The sequence below is a fragment of the Stegostoma tigrinum genome, chromosome 18 (genome assembly GCF_030684315.1).
Source record: "Stegostoma tigrinum isolate sSteTig4 chromosome 18, sSteTig4.hap1, whole genome shotgun sequence".
Classification (NCBI taxonomy): Eukaryota; Metazoa; Chordata; class Chondrichthyes; order Orectolobiformes; family Stegostomatidae; genus Stegostoma; species Stegostoma tigrinum.
The window spans coordinates 29,128,330-29,146,895 of record NC_081371.1 but is presented as its reverse complement, the minus strand read 5'-3'; the positions used below and the strand labels follow the sequence as shown (position 1 = coordinate 29,146,895).

Below are 18,566 nucleotides of genomic sequence, written 5' to 3'. Positions count from 1 at the left end.
TGCAAGACAAGAAATGTCATTTTATTAAGCAACATTCAAATCTTAATTTATTCACACCTCACAACAGCCTGATCTTGTACAATAAAAGGTATTGAAAAATGTTCAGATTTAACTCTTAAAAAACTCTAATCATTTTACGTGTGCTGTCTTCAGCTAAATGCTACACAGTCCATCATATCACCAATGCAGTCAAATGTGTTTTCTATTTCTTCATGTACCAGTGTAAAATTCTGGAATATTTCCACAGCCTTAATTATTTCAGCTAGAGAAATAGTACAGGTGAGTAGCAGGCACTCATCAGCCTCCTGAGTTTTAAGAACATATTGCATCTATAATTGCCTCATCTGTTGTTTATGGTCTGCAGTGAAGTGTTATCCACATCAGCGCAAGTTTCCACTGTAGTCTCCCCCAGATATTTCCATGTCAGCTTCCCGTGGGTGAGCAACATTAGGTTAGTCATCACATTGATTGACCTCACCATGTTCCTCCTCATTCTTGGCATCTTGCACATGTTTTGTTCACTTGAACATATCATGGCTAAGAAGTTGGAGATATGGCTTCCCTCATCATCTTCCACATCATTTTCATCAAAAACATGGCCTCTAAAACAGTTGGGGTATACTCCTCCTTTTTCCTCGACAGCTTTGATAATCTCAAAGATCAGGTACAATCGATAGCTTGATTTTGAATTCCTAAATCACTCACTGATCCATTAGTCAGAGCTTGGCCATGATACGGGGAGGGAGCAAATGTTGCTTGAGGGTTGCAATACTGGTGTGCAAGTGGCTGTTGTCTTTAATGATTATATTCTTCCTTTACATCCATTGATACATTTTGTCCATTTTCCTAATCCATGCCTCAAAAATCCTGGATGTCTTCCAGGTGATTATCGTGTGTGGAGTTCTTGACACTCAAGACAACATGGCTTCTTGGAAATTCTTATCACAAATAGGAACAGCCGTTTCAGTGTATCCACGTTGGTACAAACCATTAAAGTGATACAGTCCATGCTTCACTTCCCACATTTATGTATATTTTCTTTAAACATAAAGAATAATTTGGTTAAAATAAAAGAGTAAAACAGTCTGACTTCATCCTCATCATAAATGTTTCTTGATGCGTATTCATTCAGAATCTGGGCAAGACTATTTTACAGCCAATCATCTGTCAGTGTCATTTGCACTACTCACTGATTATAAAGGATTCCTTGTTTTGTTTTGAATTGATCCAGCTATCCATTGCTGCAGGTGAGTTTCTTATGGCCAATCTTTTATGCCAGGTTAAGTCCCGTTTGCAGGTTAGTACCAGAGATGGGAACTTTCTCTGCTCCTGCAGCCTTGAATCACATTAGCAAAGCTTCTTCATCAGGATTGGCAGCTTCTCTCAACAATTTCTTCCTTGAGAGAATGCCCACTTATCTAACCATGACTCATTTTATTTTCACCATAGTCAAGCACTGTCTGTGCCAGTAAGCTTGCTTTGCTTTGCAACACAGACGAGCACTTTTAGTACCTGGTATCTAGCCTAATAAGTGAACTGGTTTCTCAACTGATTAGATAATTTAAAAAATCGTCTACACATTCAACTTGATATTCAAGTCTCCTAATAAACCTTCGCCTTTCAAGAATTTGATTAGCCCTGAAATTGAAATCATTGTTAAAAGCTTTTAGTACCTCTTCAAAAATATCTACTGCTGCTTTTACCCCTATGTGAACTATAATATCATTGGTTACACAACAATTATGCATATAAGTGTACATATTTGTTCAGCTTCAGAATTACAATGGAATTTGAAAGCTTTTCTGTGTTTCCATGTGTTTTCTCTCAGATGCCCATCTTGAAATTAAGTTTTCCTGGCACTATTATTTATGACGACATAACTTATTAATGTGATTATGTATTTTGCCTGCTTTCAAAAACAACTTTTATTTCACAGTAGTACCAGCTCTGCTGCTCTTTGCTGCTGTACTGGATGACGTTCCTGCATCTTATGGCTACAAAAGTGGATTCCTGCCTTCTCATGGTTGAAGTAGAGAATTGCTGCCATTTTCACAACTGTACTGTATGGGCCCCACTGTGTGATTTTAATAAGAAAATCCCTTTTAAATAATCAATTCCCACTCCTCACCATTTAAACGAATGATTATTGTCTTTATCAAAGCTCTTATGATGGATTTCCGACCTTGTCTATGGACTGAGTAAAGTCTTTCAAACTTTCGTTTCCTGATAGGCCAGGTCTGCTTAATCTTTTAAGCTGCTCAATGCTATTACTTTGGTTACTCACTTTGCAATATGCCCAAGTCTACAAACTTGGATTAATATTTCTTTTGTGGCACTTTGCTCCATTTCTGTTGTCATGAATCATGATGCAGACTTGCTGCAATGCTCAATCTAAACTTTAACTTTTTAATTTCTTGCATTTCCCGTTTGGATTGGTGCACCTTTTTACAGCTCCCCTGGTCCACCTCGGATTTAAGCTTTACTCAAGAAGCCTTCAATGTCTGTTTGCCCATCATTAAATTGTGACTCAGGACCACACCCACAGACAACAGCCTTGATTTGTAGTTAATAATTATGGAGTTTGTAATTTTGAAGTTACAAATTCTCATCCTCCAGAGATTAGTACCTTTCCATTTAAACACCTATCTCACCAGGTGTGAAATATTTTACAATTCAGTGGAGTATACTTCCTTCTTTAGAGTTGCCACAAGGTTTTCTTCTATAACTTTCTTAAATCTTTAGCTCTTCTTTTCCACTGTGATTATGAGCACAGAAATTAAAGCTCAGTCTGAAGATCTCACTGTGCTCTTCTCCAGGTGCTATGAGTCAGATCAAATCCACACCATTGACTACCACACTGTATGGACATGGCAATTTTCTATGCCATATGAGCTACTGTCCATGTTGAAGGTTACTGAATCATCTGTCAACTATATAAAACCGTGGGATCTTGTGTGGAACAAGAAAATCACTTCCTAGTTTAACTAGAAGAGTATCTTGTAGCTTATTGCACGTGGCCAACTATAGGTTGAATTGATATGATAGACTTTGTTACAGTCTTTGGAGAAGGACCAATCTCACCCCTTCAAGATCGTAAGCTACTCTGCCCAGAAATCCATCTGACTTCACCACTGTGGGTGATGATTATGCCACCCTTCAGTATTAACCCTTTTACACCCATATTCAACACCGTTAAATGCTTAATTGTTTGGTAAACAAAGCAGATATCTGGTTGCACCCAATGAAGCAATTACTACTTTTTGAAGAGAATTTCTGAATGCATAGGCAAAGTATCAAATCACTGAATGACAATACTCAGGCAGTCCAAATATGTAGATGCACTGATAATACTAGACATGATGTACCTTCATCATATACATAACTGGCTTCTTCAGGTGGAAAGGCAAAGGAAACTTTATCAGTCCACAGTAAGTGAGTGTCATTAATAATTAATTTAAACACCGGTTTGGGAACATAAAGTTCACTCGATCTACCCCATGAAGTAATAACACTAGTATGCATCACATAATACATTTACTAAACAAACACAAATTTCCCATACACAAGGTGCATCGCACCATGGATAAGTGTCAGTTGATGAAATATAAACCATTTATAGCATGTTACCTAGAAAATTCAGGCCATGAGTTATGATTTTCCATATTATATATAAGCAAAGTCTCTCACTTCTCTATTTTCCAAATTATGACACAATGCAAAATAAATCCAAGCCAAAAATGTAATTTTTACAGTAGTTTTAAGGCAAGCAGGGCACAGTAAATAATTTGAAGATTCACCTACCTGTAGAAAATGCTGCCCAGGGGATGGCTGGTGAGACTGACTGTGTTCCCATTTCACCATCTTCAAAGCTCTCTGCTGCCTAAGCATATTTTTTTACAAAAAACACAGTTCAATTTCGCAATACTGACTTAATTCCCAAAAATATTTTAAAAAGAATGACGAATCATCAGAATTTATTCAGAATAAAACTGAAAGATGAGAAAGTGCTTAGTTGAAGGTAGCTTGGGGCTGACTTGGAACCCAGTTCATAAAATGTGAAGCTGAACGCAGTTAGGCATATAAAAGATTCTGAAGTCAAGTTTTGATGCAATATCTAACTTTTGAACGCAGTTGCTTATTATGGAATAATTCTCTTTCCCCTCCTACCCAGTGCAAAATAATTTTTTAAACTACACTATAATAATTGTCAGAGAAATGTCTTATTCTCCCATATGAATAGACAGCAAATAAAACAACAGCACCAAGAGTAATTTAAAATTCACACATCCACAAAAATGCTCCTGTGCCATAATGCCCTCAAGGCACAGAGTCAAAGCTATGAAAACATTCTGTGCTGTGCTGAATAAAAATAATGCCTCCCTGGATGGTTCAGTAAGTACACTTACTGTTGTACTGAGCTAAGATCACAGTTACAATCTGCAGCCTCTGCTGTGGTGGAGGATACAATTGGCCTCTTCCTCAAAGTTTGGGAGAGAACAGAAGGAAAGAAAATAATGAAGATTTCTGAGCAAAGTAGTTCAATTATAATGGTCATTATTTACTTCTACTAAAAGATCGCTTATTTTGCAACAATAATTCGCTTTTCCAAAACTGAATATGAGCACTTTCAATGTGAACAATCTAGTCAATAAATGTCAGTTTCAGTTAAGGAGAATCTATTCAGAGATTAACTCGAATCAATTTATATCTGCTCAAGGAAACTGTCACTCTCGTTTTGGTACCTCAACAAGCTAATTGCTCAAAAGATGACACGAATTTCAACTCATTTGGCCAGGTCACTACAGGGCTCTTTCCAATGTACCCAAGCGGCAGGCTTTAAGATCTTCATATTCCAATATGAGATCCTACAGTACACAGAGGGGGATGATGAGAAAGACTTTTATATATATATATCAGATGATACAGTTTGCTTTGGCACAAAACTCTTTTTGTCAGTGTACTGTATGAATCCCAACCAGGCTGAGGGAACGAACGTTCTTCTCTCTGAAATCTGCGAGAATTTTCACCTGAAATTAATCTGAGTAGTTATTCACTTGCTATACTTTAAAATTGTTTACAGCCAGGAATTTTACAAAGCAGCTAATGTTTTCCAGAAGAAAAAAAGTCCTGCTGGTATATTAAGTGATGGGATCTAACCACATCACTATGGCAGCAGAAGAAAGGGATTTCAAGAAATGCTGCTTCTAAGTTGGAGTCAGCTAATGACAAGAATGTGGCTCATTCCGTACTAAAGATTTCCTTTTATTTAGTAAGCACATTAAAAAAGAATCAGATCAAGGTTAATTAAAAACATTTAACATAAAACATAGCCCCTTCTTATTTGAAAGGACAGCCTACATTCAAGAAAAACACTTGGTCCCCTCCACAAACAGCTCCAGAAGGAATTACTGTTCACCTTGTCTTGGTAGTTAGCCAGGATGAGGTCCTTTATAGCAAATGTGAAAGCAATTCTGTGTATGAGGTTCTTCTGGGAACTGCAGTAAGACTGCCAAAATCCATTTCATACCTCCATTGCCTTAAGCTAACTGAGATTTTTTCACTCCCATCTGTCTGGGCCAAATTCAAAATATGATTCCAAAAGCAAACCACGCTATTTCACCACAATGTACCACCCATCATTTGAATGGTATATGTCCAATATTTAACCAAACAAAAAGACAAGAATCTGAAGCCAAGCATAAACTTATTCTGCACAGTTCAATACATACCTCAAATCCTCCGAACTCATCATCCTCCATCTTTCACTGCGCACCTACAAAGATCAAATACATGCACAACTGTAATATCCCATAATATTCATTCAAACAATACATCTGTCAAGAAACATTTTCATCATGGCTTGAAAGAATTGTATGCATTTTCACTACAATATAGAAAAATTTAACAAATCACTGAAGCAAGATACCACAAATATCCCCATGGTCAACGGAAAAGCCCAACACATCACTGCAGAAGACAAAGTTGAAGAATTTGCAGCAATCTAACACAATATAACAACAGATCAATACAACACAAAAAGCAAAAGAAATGCTCTTTATCCTAGGCAGCGACATACAGATTTGCTGTATGGGCTGATATGACATTGACTAGAGCATCAGCGAATGCATTTTCAATTGATCTTTTTCCATGTGGTTGGTGGACATACATAGTGGTACAATTAGTAGAATACTGCATCCATATACCTAATGTGAACATCCACATAAGTCATCTTTTGCTCAGTGAATCCTGACAACTTCCAACTTAAAACATATCACGCCTATACATCAACATAATTATCCCTATAATTAACATTATATTGATATGTGATAACTAAAGATGATTAACAATTATACAATTAAACTAATCACTTCTTGAGTTCATTATAACTTATGTAGCATTCTTTACTCAAAAGATTACTCATGGCATTACTTATGTTATAGCACCTTGTAGAGTTGGCATTCATTGCACTCATTGATGGGGTGACATGCTGCACAGGGGACATTATGGTTGCTGCACTTGTTGCAGGAGTTGTGCCTGATGTTGCTAATATTGTGACATTTGTTTCTGATGCTGTCAATGTTGCACCATTGTTGGTGATGTTGTCAATGCTGTTGCTGATCGTTTTTGATTTTCCAACTCCAGTGTAGATCCGTTATAAATTCTGTTCATTCTCAACTGTTTATTTGTTTTGGCCTCTATGACATATTACCTATTAAGTCTTGGCTTCAACTATTATTACTAGGTTTCACATTTTCATGATTTTTCATGCAGAGTTTGTGTTTTCAACAAATCAGTCAAGGTTTGGTAAACTTATAGAAGTGCTGACTTTTTATTACCTGTGCATTAGTGAATTATCATCTTACTTCTTTGTGGTCACTTGGAGGAAGTACCTTTCTTTTTAAGAGTTTTTACTCTTAAAGACAAAGAGCTAATAAAAGGTACATATTCCTACAATGTGACTGAAAGCTGATAAATATCCTGGATCTGATGATCTACAGTCTAGAATTTTAAAAAGAGGCGGCTGTACAGATAGCAGATCCGTAAGTTGTCATTTTCCATAATTCTACAGATTCTGGAATTGTGCCTACACATTGGAAGGTAGCAAATGTAACTCTACAATTGGAGAAAAGAGGGAGAGAGAAAATATTGAACAGCAGGCTTTTTAGCTTGACATGATTATTATTAGTAGTAGTAGTAGTAAAGATGTCTGAAGCTATTATAAAGGATGTGATACTAGAACACATAAAATAATGGTTGGAGTTGGTACAATCAAAAATAACAGAACATTACGTAGAGATAGTAGGAATTGCAGATGCTGCAGAATCTGAGATAAAAAGGTGTAGAGAGCTGGATGAACACAGCAGACCAAGCAGCATCAGAGGAGCAGGAAAGCTGACAATTCGGGCTGAGACCATTTTTCAGAAATGGAATTTCTGAAGGGTCTAGGCCCGAAACGTCAGCTTCCCTGCTCCTCTGATGCTGCTTGGCCTTCTGTGTTCATCCAGCTCTGCACCTTGTTAGAATATTAGATAGTCTGACTCTCCTTGTGAATAACAATAAACTTCATGACTGTCCTGAGTCACCTCTCCCTTCTTAGTTCACTCTAAGGAAACTCCCTGTACTGCTACTATAACTTTAATTCCCTTATGTCCCTTTTTATTAAGTCCCCACTTTTTCGGTTTCAGCCATATATTTTCCCCCAGAAACTGCATGTCAGGAAAAGCATTCAACAATTCAAAAAGAAACATGAAGTCCTGGCCACTTGGAAGAAGTAACTTGCTTTTTAAGAGGTACTTACTCTTACAAGAGTAAGAGGAACTAACACGTACTTTCTTATACAATGCAATTAAAAGCTAATAAATCATCAGCTGGGATAATAACAACACAAACACAAGAAAAAACCATCTTCAATCACAAAGAAACCCTGCAATACTCCAGCTCTCTTTAAGGCCAAAATGTAGACCCAGGAATTTGTACCTTTCAATGGGTGTGTCAAAAGTTGTCAAAATTAAAATTCCTTATCAAGTGAGGTTGTTGGCTTGATCGCCAAGCTGGCTGTTTATCGTACAGACGTTTCATCACCATGCTAATTAACATCATCAGTGTGGCCTCCAATGAAGCGATGTTGTCATGCTCTGCTTGGAATTTATATGATCTGGTCTGTTAAGTTGGGTTGTGCCATTTCCGGTTCTGTTCCGCATGGGTTTGTATACGGGGTCTAATTTCACGTGTTTGTTGATTGCATTATGGGTTCAAAACCAGGCTTGTCGGAATTCCGGTGTGTGTCTGTGGCTTGAGCTAGGATGGTCACGTTGTCCCAGTTAACTTGATAGCCTTCATTGTCCTACGACCACTAGGAGTCATGACAGCACAAAAATCCACACCCACACTATGACAACTACTCACAAGGACCAAACACCCCATACCCATTACATGCAGGACCAACATAGTTTACGAAATACCTTACCATGGCTGCAACAAACATTACATCGGCCAGACCAGAAGTAAACTAGCCATCAGGATACGCAAACACCAGCTAGCAGCAAAATGACACGATGAACCTTTCCTCCCTTCAGTGCACTCACACAATGAAAGCCATCAATTGAACTGGGTCGACGTGGCCATCCTAGCTTAAGCCAACCACAGACATGCATGTGAATTCCTACAGGCCTGGTTTTCAACCCGTAATTCAATCAAAAGTAATGAATTAAACTCCATTTACAAACCCATGCAAGAGAGAACCGGAAATGACACAACCCAACTTAACAGACCAGATTGTATAAATTCCAAACAGAGTGGGACAACATTTCTTCATCAGAGGCCGCAATGATGGTGTTACCTAGCATGGTGATGAGATGTCTATATGATAACTAGCCAGCTCAACGAGCAAGTCAAAAACCTCATCCACAGCCCGAGCTACAAATCTTCGCAACAATTTTAATCAGCCTCATCAAGCTTTATATTCCAGTAGCCATTTCTGACATCATGCTTGTTGAAAACCATTGTCACTTGCAATGCTGCTGTAAATCTTTTCTAGCATTGGAACAAGGTTGTAATTCTTCTTTATTGTTTAAGAGCTTTATAATTTAAGCAAATTCTTCCATATACATTTATTTTTCTGCTATTATGATAACATTCCTATAATCTTTAAATTGTGACACTGATGGTCCCTTTCATTTCTTCCATCCTTTGGAGTTCATTTTCAAGCTTTACCTTTTGTTCTACTGTTGTTTTTTGTGGGGAATGGATTATTGGCTTCTTCCAAGCAACCCATTGTTACCATCAAAACTCTGGGCACATTTGTACCAGATCTTCCTTGCTTCTGATCAGAGGCCATTTTACAACAGGTGTACTACCTTCACTTTTCAGTGTTGTCTCCTTCTCTCATGATTTACTGAGATAAACTGCATCTCTTCACGGCTCCTCAAATGCAGGGCAGTCGAACTATTTAATTGTGGCATAGATTACATAGTTAATGCCATTTTCTTTGCATATCCTATTGACTTCGGATGTTCCTGGTTGTTGTATCTCAGTTTCATCATGGGTCGCCAGCAGCACATGACTCTATTTCAGGACATATTTGCTTGGATAATAATTTTCTATCAAATTTTCACAAACTCCTGATATATTCTGAGGGGAATGATGTTACTCTATGCTCCAGGCTTATTTTGCACTCTCTTCCTCATGTGGAATCTTGTGAGATTTTATTTTACTGGAAGTTATCACATCCATTTCATGCAGTTATTTGGTTCCTAAATCTATTGTAATTTCAAACTCAATAACCACTCAGCATGAGTGCTATCATTTCTCATTCACCCTGTTACACTGACACCACTTTTAACATGTTTCCTTGCCTCAAATTCTATTTCCAGTGATTGAGCTTTCACAAGTTACACAATTTGATCCAAATATATACATTTGTTTGTGAGCATGCAGTCAGCCACAACTCCTGAAAATATTTGTTTCTGTATGGTGTGCATTTTTTTGTTACTATTTTATTGTACTAATCCCACAGCCTTTCTCTTGACTTAACCGAAGGCAGTCAGTATCTTTGGCAATCTATAGCCTGCAATATTATGAGCTGGTCCTTTCCAATTAAGTCTCTTGATACTTGCAAATGTGCAGAATACCAAGTGAGCTACTCTATCAACCTTTCATATATTTTCTTGAAGTTACATTTTCTGGCTTAGTTTTTCGATCTTGTTAGAAAATTCTCAGCAGATTGCCTAGATCATGGTGCCTGCTTTACACTTTGATTCCAGTGGATCCAACAAGTTAGCTTCGGCTCATGATGTGAATTTTTGAAAAATATTCATTTAGATTTTTATTGTAACCTTCGATCATGTCCAAGCTAATGAAGTGTGGGGCTGGATGAACACAGCAGGCCAAGCAGCATCTTAGGAGCACAAAAGCTGATGTTTCGGGGCCCAAAATGTCAGCTTTTGTGCTCCTGAGATGCTGCTTGGCCTGCTGTGTTCATCCAGCCCCACATTTTGTGATCTTGAATTCTCCAGCATCTGCAGTTCCCATTATCTCTGATCATGTCCAAGCTATTGGCTAGGACCAATAGCTACCTTAGAGGATAGCAATGCTGTCTTACAGCACTGGAATCAAAGTGTAAAGCAGGCACCATGATCTAGGCAATCTGCAGAGAATTTTCTAACAAGATCGAAAAACTAAGCCAGAAAATGTAACTTCAAGAAAGAACTAAGTCTGATTTTACCCTCAGGATGACTGTGTGGAGTTTGCACATTCCCCCTGTGTCTGCATGGGTTTCCCGTCACAGTCCTAAGATGTGCAAGTTAGGTAGATCGGTCACGCTAAATTGCCAATAGTGTCCAGGGATGTGCAAGTTAAGTGGATTAGCCATGGGTTTTACAGAGATAGGGTGGCAGAGAGGTTGGATGCTCTTGGGAGGGTCAGTGTGAACTCGATGGACCAAATACCCTGCTTCCACACAGGATTCTATGAAGATGGCAGCTGCATTAAATAAATTCAACGGCTTTTTTTCCTTCTCACGAAGGATGTGGCTGACCATTTCCTCGGTGCTAGTGCCTTTTAGAAGGCCAATAATTGTAAACTGGTGCTTTTGTTTAAACTTCTCAACTGCCTTTATATCATCAGCTTCCCAACTCATTATGGCCTGTAACTTGAATTCATTGTTGCCGCTGCGACCACCTTATCCTCATAATTCTCTCAATTTGTAGTCCCTCTTTTGGTACAGATGTAGTGTCTCTACCCCTGGCCTGGGTTCAAGTCCCATTTGCTCCAAATGTGTGTAATAATGTGATAATGGGAACTGCAGATGCTGGAGAATCCATGATAACAAAGTTATTGTGGCACTGCAGGGGGCCCATGATGGACATGTCGTCTGAGGAATGGGAGGGGGAGTTGAAATGGTTCACGACTGGGACATGCAGTTGCTTGTTGCGAAACCGAGCAGGTGTTCTGCAAAGTGGTCCCCAAGCCTCCGCTTGGTTTCCCCAATGTACAGGTAGCCACACCGGGTGCAATGGATACAGTATACCACATTGGCAGATGTGCAGGTGAATATCTGCTTGATATGGAAGGTCATCTTGGGGCCTGGGATGGGGGTGAGGGTGGAGGTGTGGGGGCAAGAGTAGCACTTCCTGCAGTTGCAGGGGAAGGTGCCAGGTGTGGTGGGGTTGGAGGGGAGTGTGGAGCGGAGAAGGGAGTCGCGGAGAGAGTGGTCTCTCCGGAAGGCAGACAAGGGTGGGGATGGAAAAATGTCTTGGGTGGTGGAGTCAGATTGTAGATGGCGGAAGTGTCGTAGGATGATATGTTGTATCCGGAGGCTGGTGGGGTGGTATGTGAGGACGAGGGGGATCCTCTGGGGGCGGTTGTGGCGGGGGCGGGGTGTGAGGGATGTGTTACGGGAAATGCGGGAGTGTAATAATGTCTCTGCACAGAATGGTTGGAAAAATAGGTTCACTCAGCTTTTTCTCTGGTATTAATTTGTGTTTACTTTTACAATCTAATTCAGCATTCTAACTGTTTAAACTGTTTGGGTTTTAACTATCTGACATTCTACACCACCATAGAGACATCCACCACGTTATGTCTTCTAGTTCCCAAAAGGTTTCAAAATGATCAGGATTTTGAGTTTGAGTTTTTTTCATGCATAAGAGTTTCCTCCAGTGTGTATTTGCTACTTTGCATCTGATTGGTTGGCTGAGCATTGTTGCTTCACACCTGACAGCAGAGCAGCAGTCAATGTATATCTGCATAACAAATGATTCCCAGATCTTTCTAAAAATTAACAGAAATAGCTTTTCTGGAAAGATAATTCACTCCAACCCATGCCTCACAACTCATGTTTCACTTGTTTACCCCAGGAAGGGGAGGAGATGCTCACCTGTCTGCCCCAGGAGGGCGACATGGAGCCCACCTGTTTACCCCAGGAAGGGGGGGGGGTCATTGGACCCCACCTGTTTGCCCCAGGAAGGGGGGGGTCATTTAGACCCCACCTGTTTGCCCCAGGTGGTAGAGGGGGTGCTCACCTGTTTGCCCCAGGAGGGGGACATGGAGCTCACCTATCTGGCTCAGGAGGAATGTGGATGGAGGGGTTTGTTCACCCGTTTACCCCATGGAGGGGAATGTGGATAGCGAGGGGGCGGGGTTACTCACCGAGTTACCTGCGGCCCCCGTACCTGCCCAGTGCCCGCGAGCCTCGCGCTGACCGTTGCGACGGTTCCGCGCTCGCGGCCTGCCAGCCGGAAGCGTTCACAGCAAAGACAGTGCGTGCAGTTCTACACGTGGCCAGCTCTGTTCGGAAAAGACTGCTCCCTCGTTTACTTGCAGCGTAGTCTGACCAGACAATGACAGCTAAAAAAAAGGGAGACAAACGAATCTTGTTCTTCGATGTCGAAAATATGTTGCCGTCTATTCCAGAGTTTGTAATACTGCCCCCTTCAGCTATTTTCAAAAAATACCAAGGGCCGCACAGCGATCAGTCTGGATGACGCTTTCAGTTTCAATGTAATTCCAATATTCCAGGAATCTGAAATGATAAAAGAAGCAGAAAACGCTGAAAATACTTAGCATGTCACGAAGCATTTGTGGGAAAAGAAACAGAGTTCATGTTTCAGCTCGAGGATTTTGAGATTTATTTGGCAGCCAATTTGGAAACTTTTCACAAACCTGTAAAGCAAATATGGAGAGCAGGTTTACTCTTCGGAAGTGGTTGGACAGGCTGCACAGCATAACTGACAAATCATGGGACAGCAAAGAAAAAGTTTTTTTTAAATGGGGATGGTAGGGCAGGAGGAGGGGTAAGGAATAGACAATGGATGGAGATAGAGCCCAAGAAGACAGAAAAACAGTTGAACAAAGGTGTGGATAACGATTAGGAGAATGGCTACTAATGAAGACTATTAGTGGCTAACAATGGGTTGTGTGTAATAGCAGATCATGTGATAACAAGGCCTGGTGTGTGGTGGGGGTTGTAGTCTGAACGTGAGAGAAGGTGCTTGAAGCCCTAAAACTGTTATATTCAACATTGAGTCCCATAATGTTATTATGGAGTTCAAAAGTGGAAATTGAGGTGCTGTTCTGCCAATTTGCTCTCAGCTTCACTGGAGTACTGCAAAAAGCCTGACAGAAATGTTGGCCAGAGAACATGGTGGTTTGTTGAAGCGGCAGGAAATTGGAAGCTCAGGGTCATTTTTTTAAGGACAGAACGTAAGTGTTCTGCAAAGCTGTCACCTAGTCTTTTCTTCGTTTTCCCAATGTCGAGGAGGCCACATTGTGGGCCGTGAATTCACTAATGTCCTTTTGGGAAGGAAACTTCCCTCCTTACCTGAACTGGCCTACATGTGATCAGAGATAAAGGGAACTGCAGATGCTGGAGAATCAGAGACAACAAAGTGTGGACCTGGATGAACACAGCAGGCCAAGCAGCATCTCAGGAGCAGCTTTTGTGCCCCTAAGATGCTGCTTGCCCTGCTGTGTTCATCCAGCTCCACACTTTGTTGTCTTGGCCTACATGTGACTCCAGATTCACAGTAATGTGGTTGACTCATAACTGCCCTCTGGGCCATTAGGGATGTGCAATAAATGCTGGTCTAGCCAATGTCACTGTCATCCCATGAATGAATAAAGAATGCAGTAGATTAGATTGAGTGACGTGCACCTGGCAGGTGCATTTAGGCTTTTCAATATTGAAGAGCGAGCAAGTAAACAGGCAGGTGTTACACATTACCTCCTTGTTAGCCATGCTTTGCTGTATCCTCCTTACAAATCCTGCTGCCCCCTTCACAACTGTACTATGTTCTTGTCCAACCCCTGACTGATGCTTGTGTATCTCCCTGACCTTATTAATTCTACTGCCTGGACTAGAAACTATGGAGGCAATGGAGTGACTATGACCCACCGCCTGGACTGAAGAGGCATGGACTCGGTGAATGAGAACACCCCTACTGGACGCCTGACCGTGGCCAGTTCCCTCAACTGGTATGGGAGGCTTAACCTACTGTCCCGGGACCTTTAACTGAAAAGTGCCTTTAATGGATTTAAGTGAGGACTACTCCACTGAGACTTTGAAGTATTGCTGCCTGATCTCCACATGCAGTATGTTTGCCACATTAACTGCTGGCATGTGAAGCAGGTGTAAGATTGACCTAGCACTCTGCTGTACAGCAAAATGCCCATCCACTAAACAACAGGTAGGAAGCCAAACTGCCTATTTCTGTGATTGCACTAATAGATTTTGATTTGATTTATTTATTGTTATGTGTATTTTGTTACAGTGAAGTATGTTGTATAGTGTTGCCACTCTTCAGCGCAACCTTAAAATACAGAAAAATAAACCAGAAGATAGAATATAAAGGCAGAAAAATTAAAAAATAAAGAAAGTGTCTAACTTTACAGTTCTTCTTGTTAAGTGCTCTGTCATGGGCTATGGATGTGGTGGCCAGTCTTGAGCCCCCTTCGCCACACCACCACTGCAATGAAAGTTGTCACTCTCCGACGCCAGCTTGACGCCATCTTTGTCCATGCCACTATGAATTCTCACTGGACCTTGTCAACACAGAGGCCACCAATGCCACTGGGTACCACACCAACCTAAACACGACTTCACCAACATGAGTCCACTTTGGGCCCACTCAATTGTGCAACTGCTGATGATGTCACTGGGTCTCATACTGGGCCCAAACTCGCCTCCACCACCATGAATCTGTGCTGGATACTGGTGACGCCAGAAACCCAAACTCAGCTCTGCAGCAGCAGCCATGAGTTGGTGCCAGGACTGCCTTGGCAATGCAGAAGCCTCCGGGAACTCATAGCCACCTCTGATGCCACATTTCTGCGCTGCTGGGCCAACCTGAGTGCATGCTGTAGGACCCACATGTCAGAACCAATGCTGTCACTGCAACAAAGCTCTTCACCAAGAGTTAAGTAAAATAAAATAGAAGAGGGAAAAAACACCAACAGAAAAGAGAGATAAAAGAAAAGAAAAATGGACAGAGTGGATGTGCCCCGGGCACAGAAGCCCTGCTCCACTGCCATCATACTGGAAGTTACCAGAATTGATATGGCAATGCAAGGCAGGAATACTATGAGCATCCACCTAGGTGCAAAGTGAGTAAGCACTAAGAAAACAAATGAGCATCCCTGAGACACAGTCTAGTCTAGTTTGTGAACTGGGTGCCTGTCCCTGTGCATAAAGTCTCCTCTCTGCAACCTTTCAACGCTAATTGCTGGTGTCACCTGCAATACAAGTTTTTGCTTCCAGGATGCAGTGTCAGTGAATAGTAGAAGTGCCAAGATTGTTGTGATGAGTTGGCACACATTTGTGGAGAAGGACTGTATGTGGCTGATGAACAGTGATCATGCCCTCAGCTGTCGTTTGGTCATCAGTAACATGAAGGTCATTCAGAGCAAGCTGAATCCACCAAGTTATCCTCTGTAGTTTCTTTATCAAGTTTTCCCATCAAACTTGTTTGACACAGTTGATAAAATTGTGTGTGTGTGTGTGTGTGTGTGTGTGTGAGTGAAAATTAGATCCTGAATATTAATGAGGCAAGTTTTGGCTTAAAAGTTTTTAACAAGCGTTAATCTCCTTCAAATGTCATCTGGCCACTGTCCAGTGAGAATCTCACCATGCTGCCTTTGTAAAACATAAAAGATAGCCCATCTCAATGTTGAGATAATCTTCGCTGGACTTATTGTCCAATTCTGCCACACATCTCAACATAGTCCACATTGCTCAGACCCCTGTAGGTTTGTGCACAGAGAAATCAGGTGGAAGGGTGAGAAATATAAGAGGTTGGGAGGGAGAAATCCATATCAGGAATGGGTAAGAAAGATCAATGATATGAGAGAGAGAGACTGATTGGGGGAGGGCAAAAGTTTGATCAGGAGAGAGAGAGAAAGTGAGAGAGAGATTGAGGGGAAAGAAGAGAGATTATGGGCTAGAAATAGAGACTGGCGAGAGATTAAGAGTTTGGAGTGGGGGGAAGAAGAGACCAAAGAGAATGAGAAGCAGAAGGACTACATAGGCAGAAAAGCATTGGCTTACCTCCAGGAAGATGACAAGCACTGTAGGAGTCCCCTGAGACTATTCCTTTCTCAAACAGATACATCATGTTGGATGCTGTTGGGGGCTGACCTTTCAAGGGAAAGCAGCAGCAGCCAAGATGGTGCACCATGTTTGCCTCTGCTGCACAATGGGGGAGCAAAAAGACCGGGAGAATTTTAGCGATAAGAATCTTGATTGCCAAGGGAACTGACAGGTGGTTCTGTAACAGTAAATTAGAATATTTCAAATGGGATTATGCCTTCCTGATGCCAGGGTTGGGGATGTCTCAGTGTGCTGCAGGGCATTCTAAATGGGAAGATGAACAGCCAAGCCAATGGTGGTACATGTTGGTGTCAACAACATGGGTAAAAAAATAGAAATGAGGTCCTGCAACAGGAATTTAGTAGTAGATTAAAATGGAGGACTACTAGGGTTGTAATCTCTGGATTACTTCCAGTGCCACAGACTATTGAGTACAAAAACAGGAAGATATCTTAAATGATGCATGGGTAAAGGGATAGTGTAGGAGGGAGGACTTTAGATCTTTGGATCATTCAGACAGTTTTTACGGTAGATGGGACCGATACAAGCTGCATGTGCATGGGTTGCATCTGAACTGAAATGGGTCCAGTATCTTTGCTGAGAGGTTTGTTTGTGCGGTTGGGGCATTTTACAACTAATTTGGAAGGGAATTGGTGCACCAAATAGATATAAAATCAACAGCAAGTTAAACCAGATATCGAAGGAATACTAGGACAAACTGACAGGCAGAGAAGACATGGGCATAAGACACATGGAAGTTCCAGAAGGCTAAATTGTACCTAATTTCAATGCAAGGAGCCTAACTGGTAAAATGGAAGAACTTAGAGCATTGATCAGCATGTGGGAATATGATATCATTGCAATCACTAAGACACGATTGAAGGAAGGGCAGGTCAGGTAGCTTAACATTCCAAGGCTTCGAAGTTTCAGGCATGATGGGGAAAGAGGTGTGGGCATTGCATTTTTGATAAAGAAGAACATCATTGCAAAAATGAAAGAGGATGTCTTAGAAGATTCTTCACATGACGCCATCTGGGTAGAGCTTAGAAATTGAAAAAAAAAGGTGATTACTTTATAAGATAATAAAATGTGAGGCTGGATGAACACAGCAGGCCCAGCAGCATCTCAGGAGCACAAAAGCTGATGTTTCGGGTGATTACTTTGTTGGGATTATACTACAGATCTTCCAACAGTGGGAGAGGGAGGTAGTGGAGCAGATACATAGGCAAAACACTGAGAGGTGTGTGATTTTCAACTTTTTTATCTTTAACCGAGATTGCCTAAATGCAAAAGGATTAGATGGGATGGAATTTTTAAAGTGCATCCAGGAGAGTTCTGTGTGCCAATATGTAGATAGTCCTAGAGATGGGACATGCTAGACCTAATGCAATGGAATGAAGCAAGTCAATTGACTGGTCATTCGGTGGGCATTTTGGGTATAGTGACCACAACTGTAAGTTTCAAAGGCATTATGGAAAGGGATAAGGATAGCGCAGAAGTGTCTACACTGAGTTAAAGCCAATTTCAATATCATTAGACAGGATCTGACAAACATAGACTGGGAACAGTTACTTGCAGATCAGTCTACATTCGGAAAGTGGGAGTCTTTTAAAAGTAGTATAGTGAGTGCTTAGGGAAAGTGTGTTCCCCTAAGTGTGAAGGGCAAGGACAGCAAGTCTAGGGAACCCTGAAGGTCAAGGATGTTAAGAATTTGATATAGAAAATTAAGGAAGCATATATTGGTAGGTACAAAATATTAAAAACTAGGAGATCCTGCAAGAGTACAGAGAGAAAGTGGGGGTAACCGTAACCCTATTGCTTAATAAAGAAATTAGAAAAACAAAGAGGGGGGCACGATGACTCAGTGGTTAGCACTGCTGCCTCACAGCACCAGGGACCTGGGTCTGATTCCACCCTCAGGCAACTGTCTGTGTGGAGTTTGCATATTCACCTGGTGTCTGTTTCCTCCAGGTGCTCTGATTTC

The 18,566-nt window shown here is 41.1% G+C and overlaps 1 protein-coding gene across 4 annotated transcripts in view; it reads right to left on the bottom strand.

The window, feature by feature from the left end:
• Positions 1-13,204, bottom strand: part of LOC125460864 (coiled-coil domain-containing protein 91-like) — a 180,848-nt gene extending 167,644 nt beyond the window's left edge. For 3 of the 4 annotated variants that reach the window (XM_048548999.1, XM_059652244.1, XM_048549001.1), the window contains exons 1-4: positions 13,162-13,204; positions 12,649-13,021; positions 5,730-5,773; positions 3,802-3,880 (exon numbers count right to left, since the gene is read on the bottom strand). In XM_048548999.1, coding sequence (XP_048404956.1) covers positions 3,802-3,880; positions 5,730-5,759 — 109 coding nt within the window. In that variant the 5' untranslated portion in view covers positions 5,760-5,773; positions 12,649-13,021; positions 13,162-13,204. The remainder of the gene's footprint in view (positions 1-3,801; positions 3,881-5,729; positions 5,774-12,648; positions 13,022-13,161) is intronic. The other variant, XM_048549000.1, reaches the window with a different exon arrangement.
• Between the last annotated feature and the right edge of the window lie 5,362 nt (positions 13,205-18,566).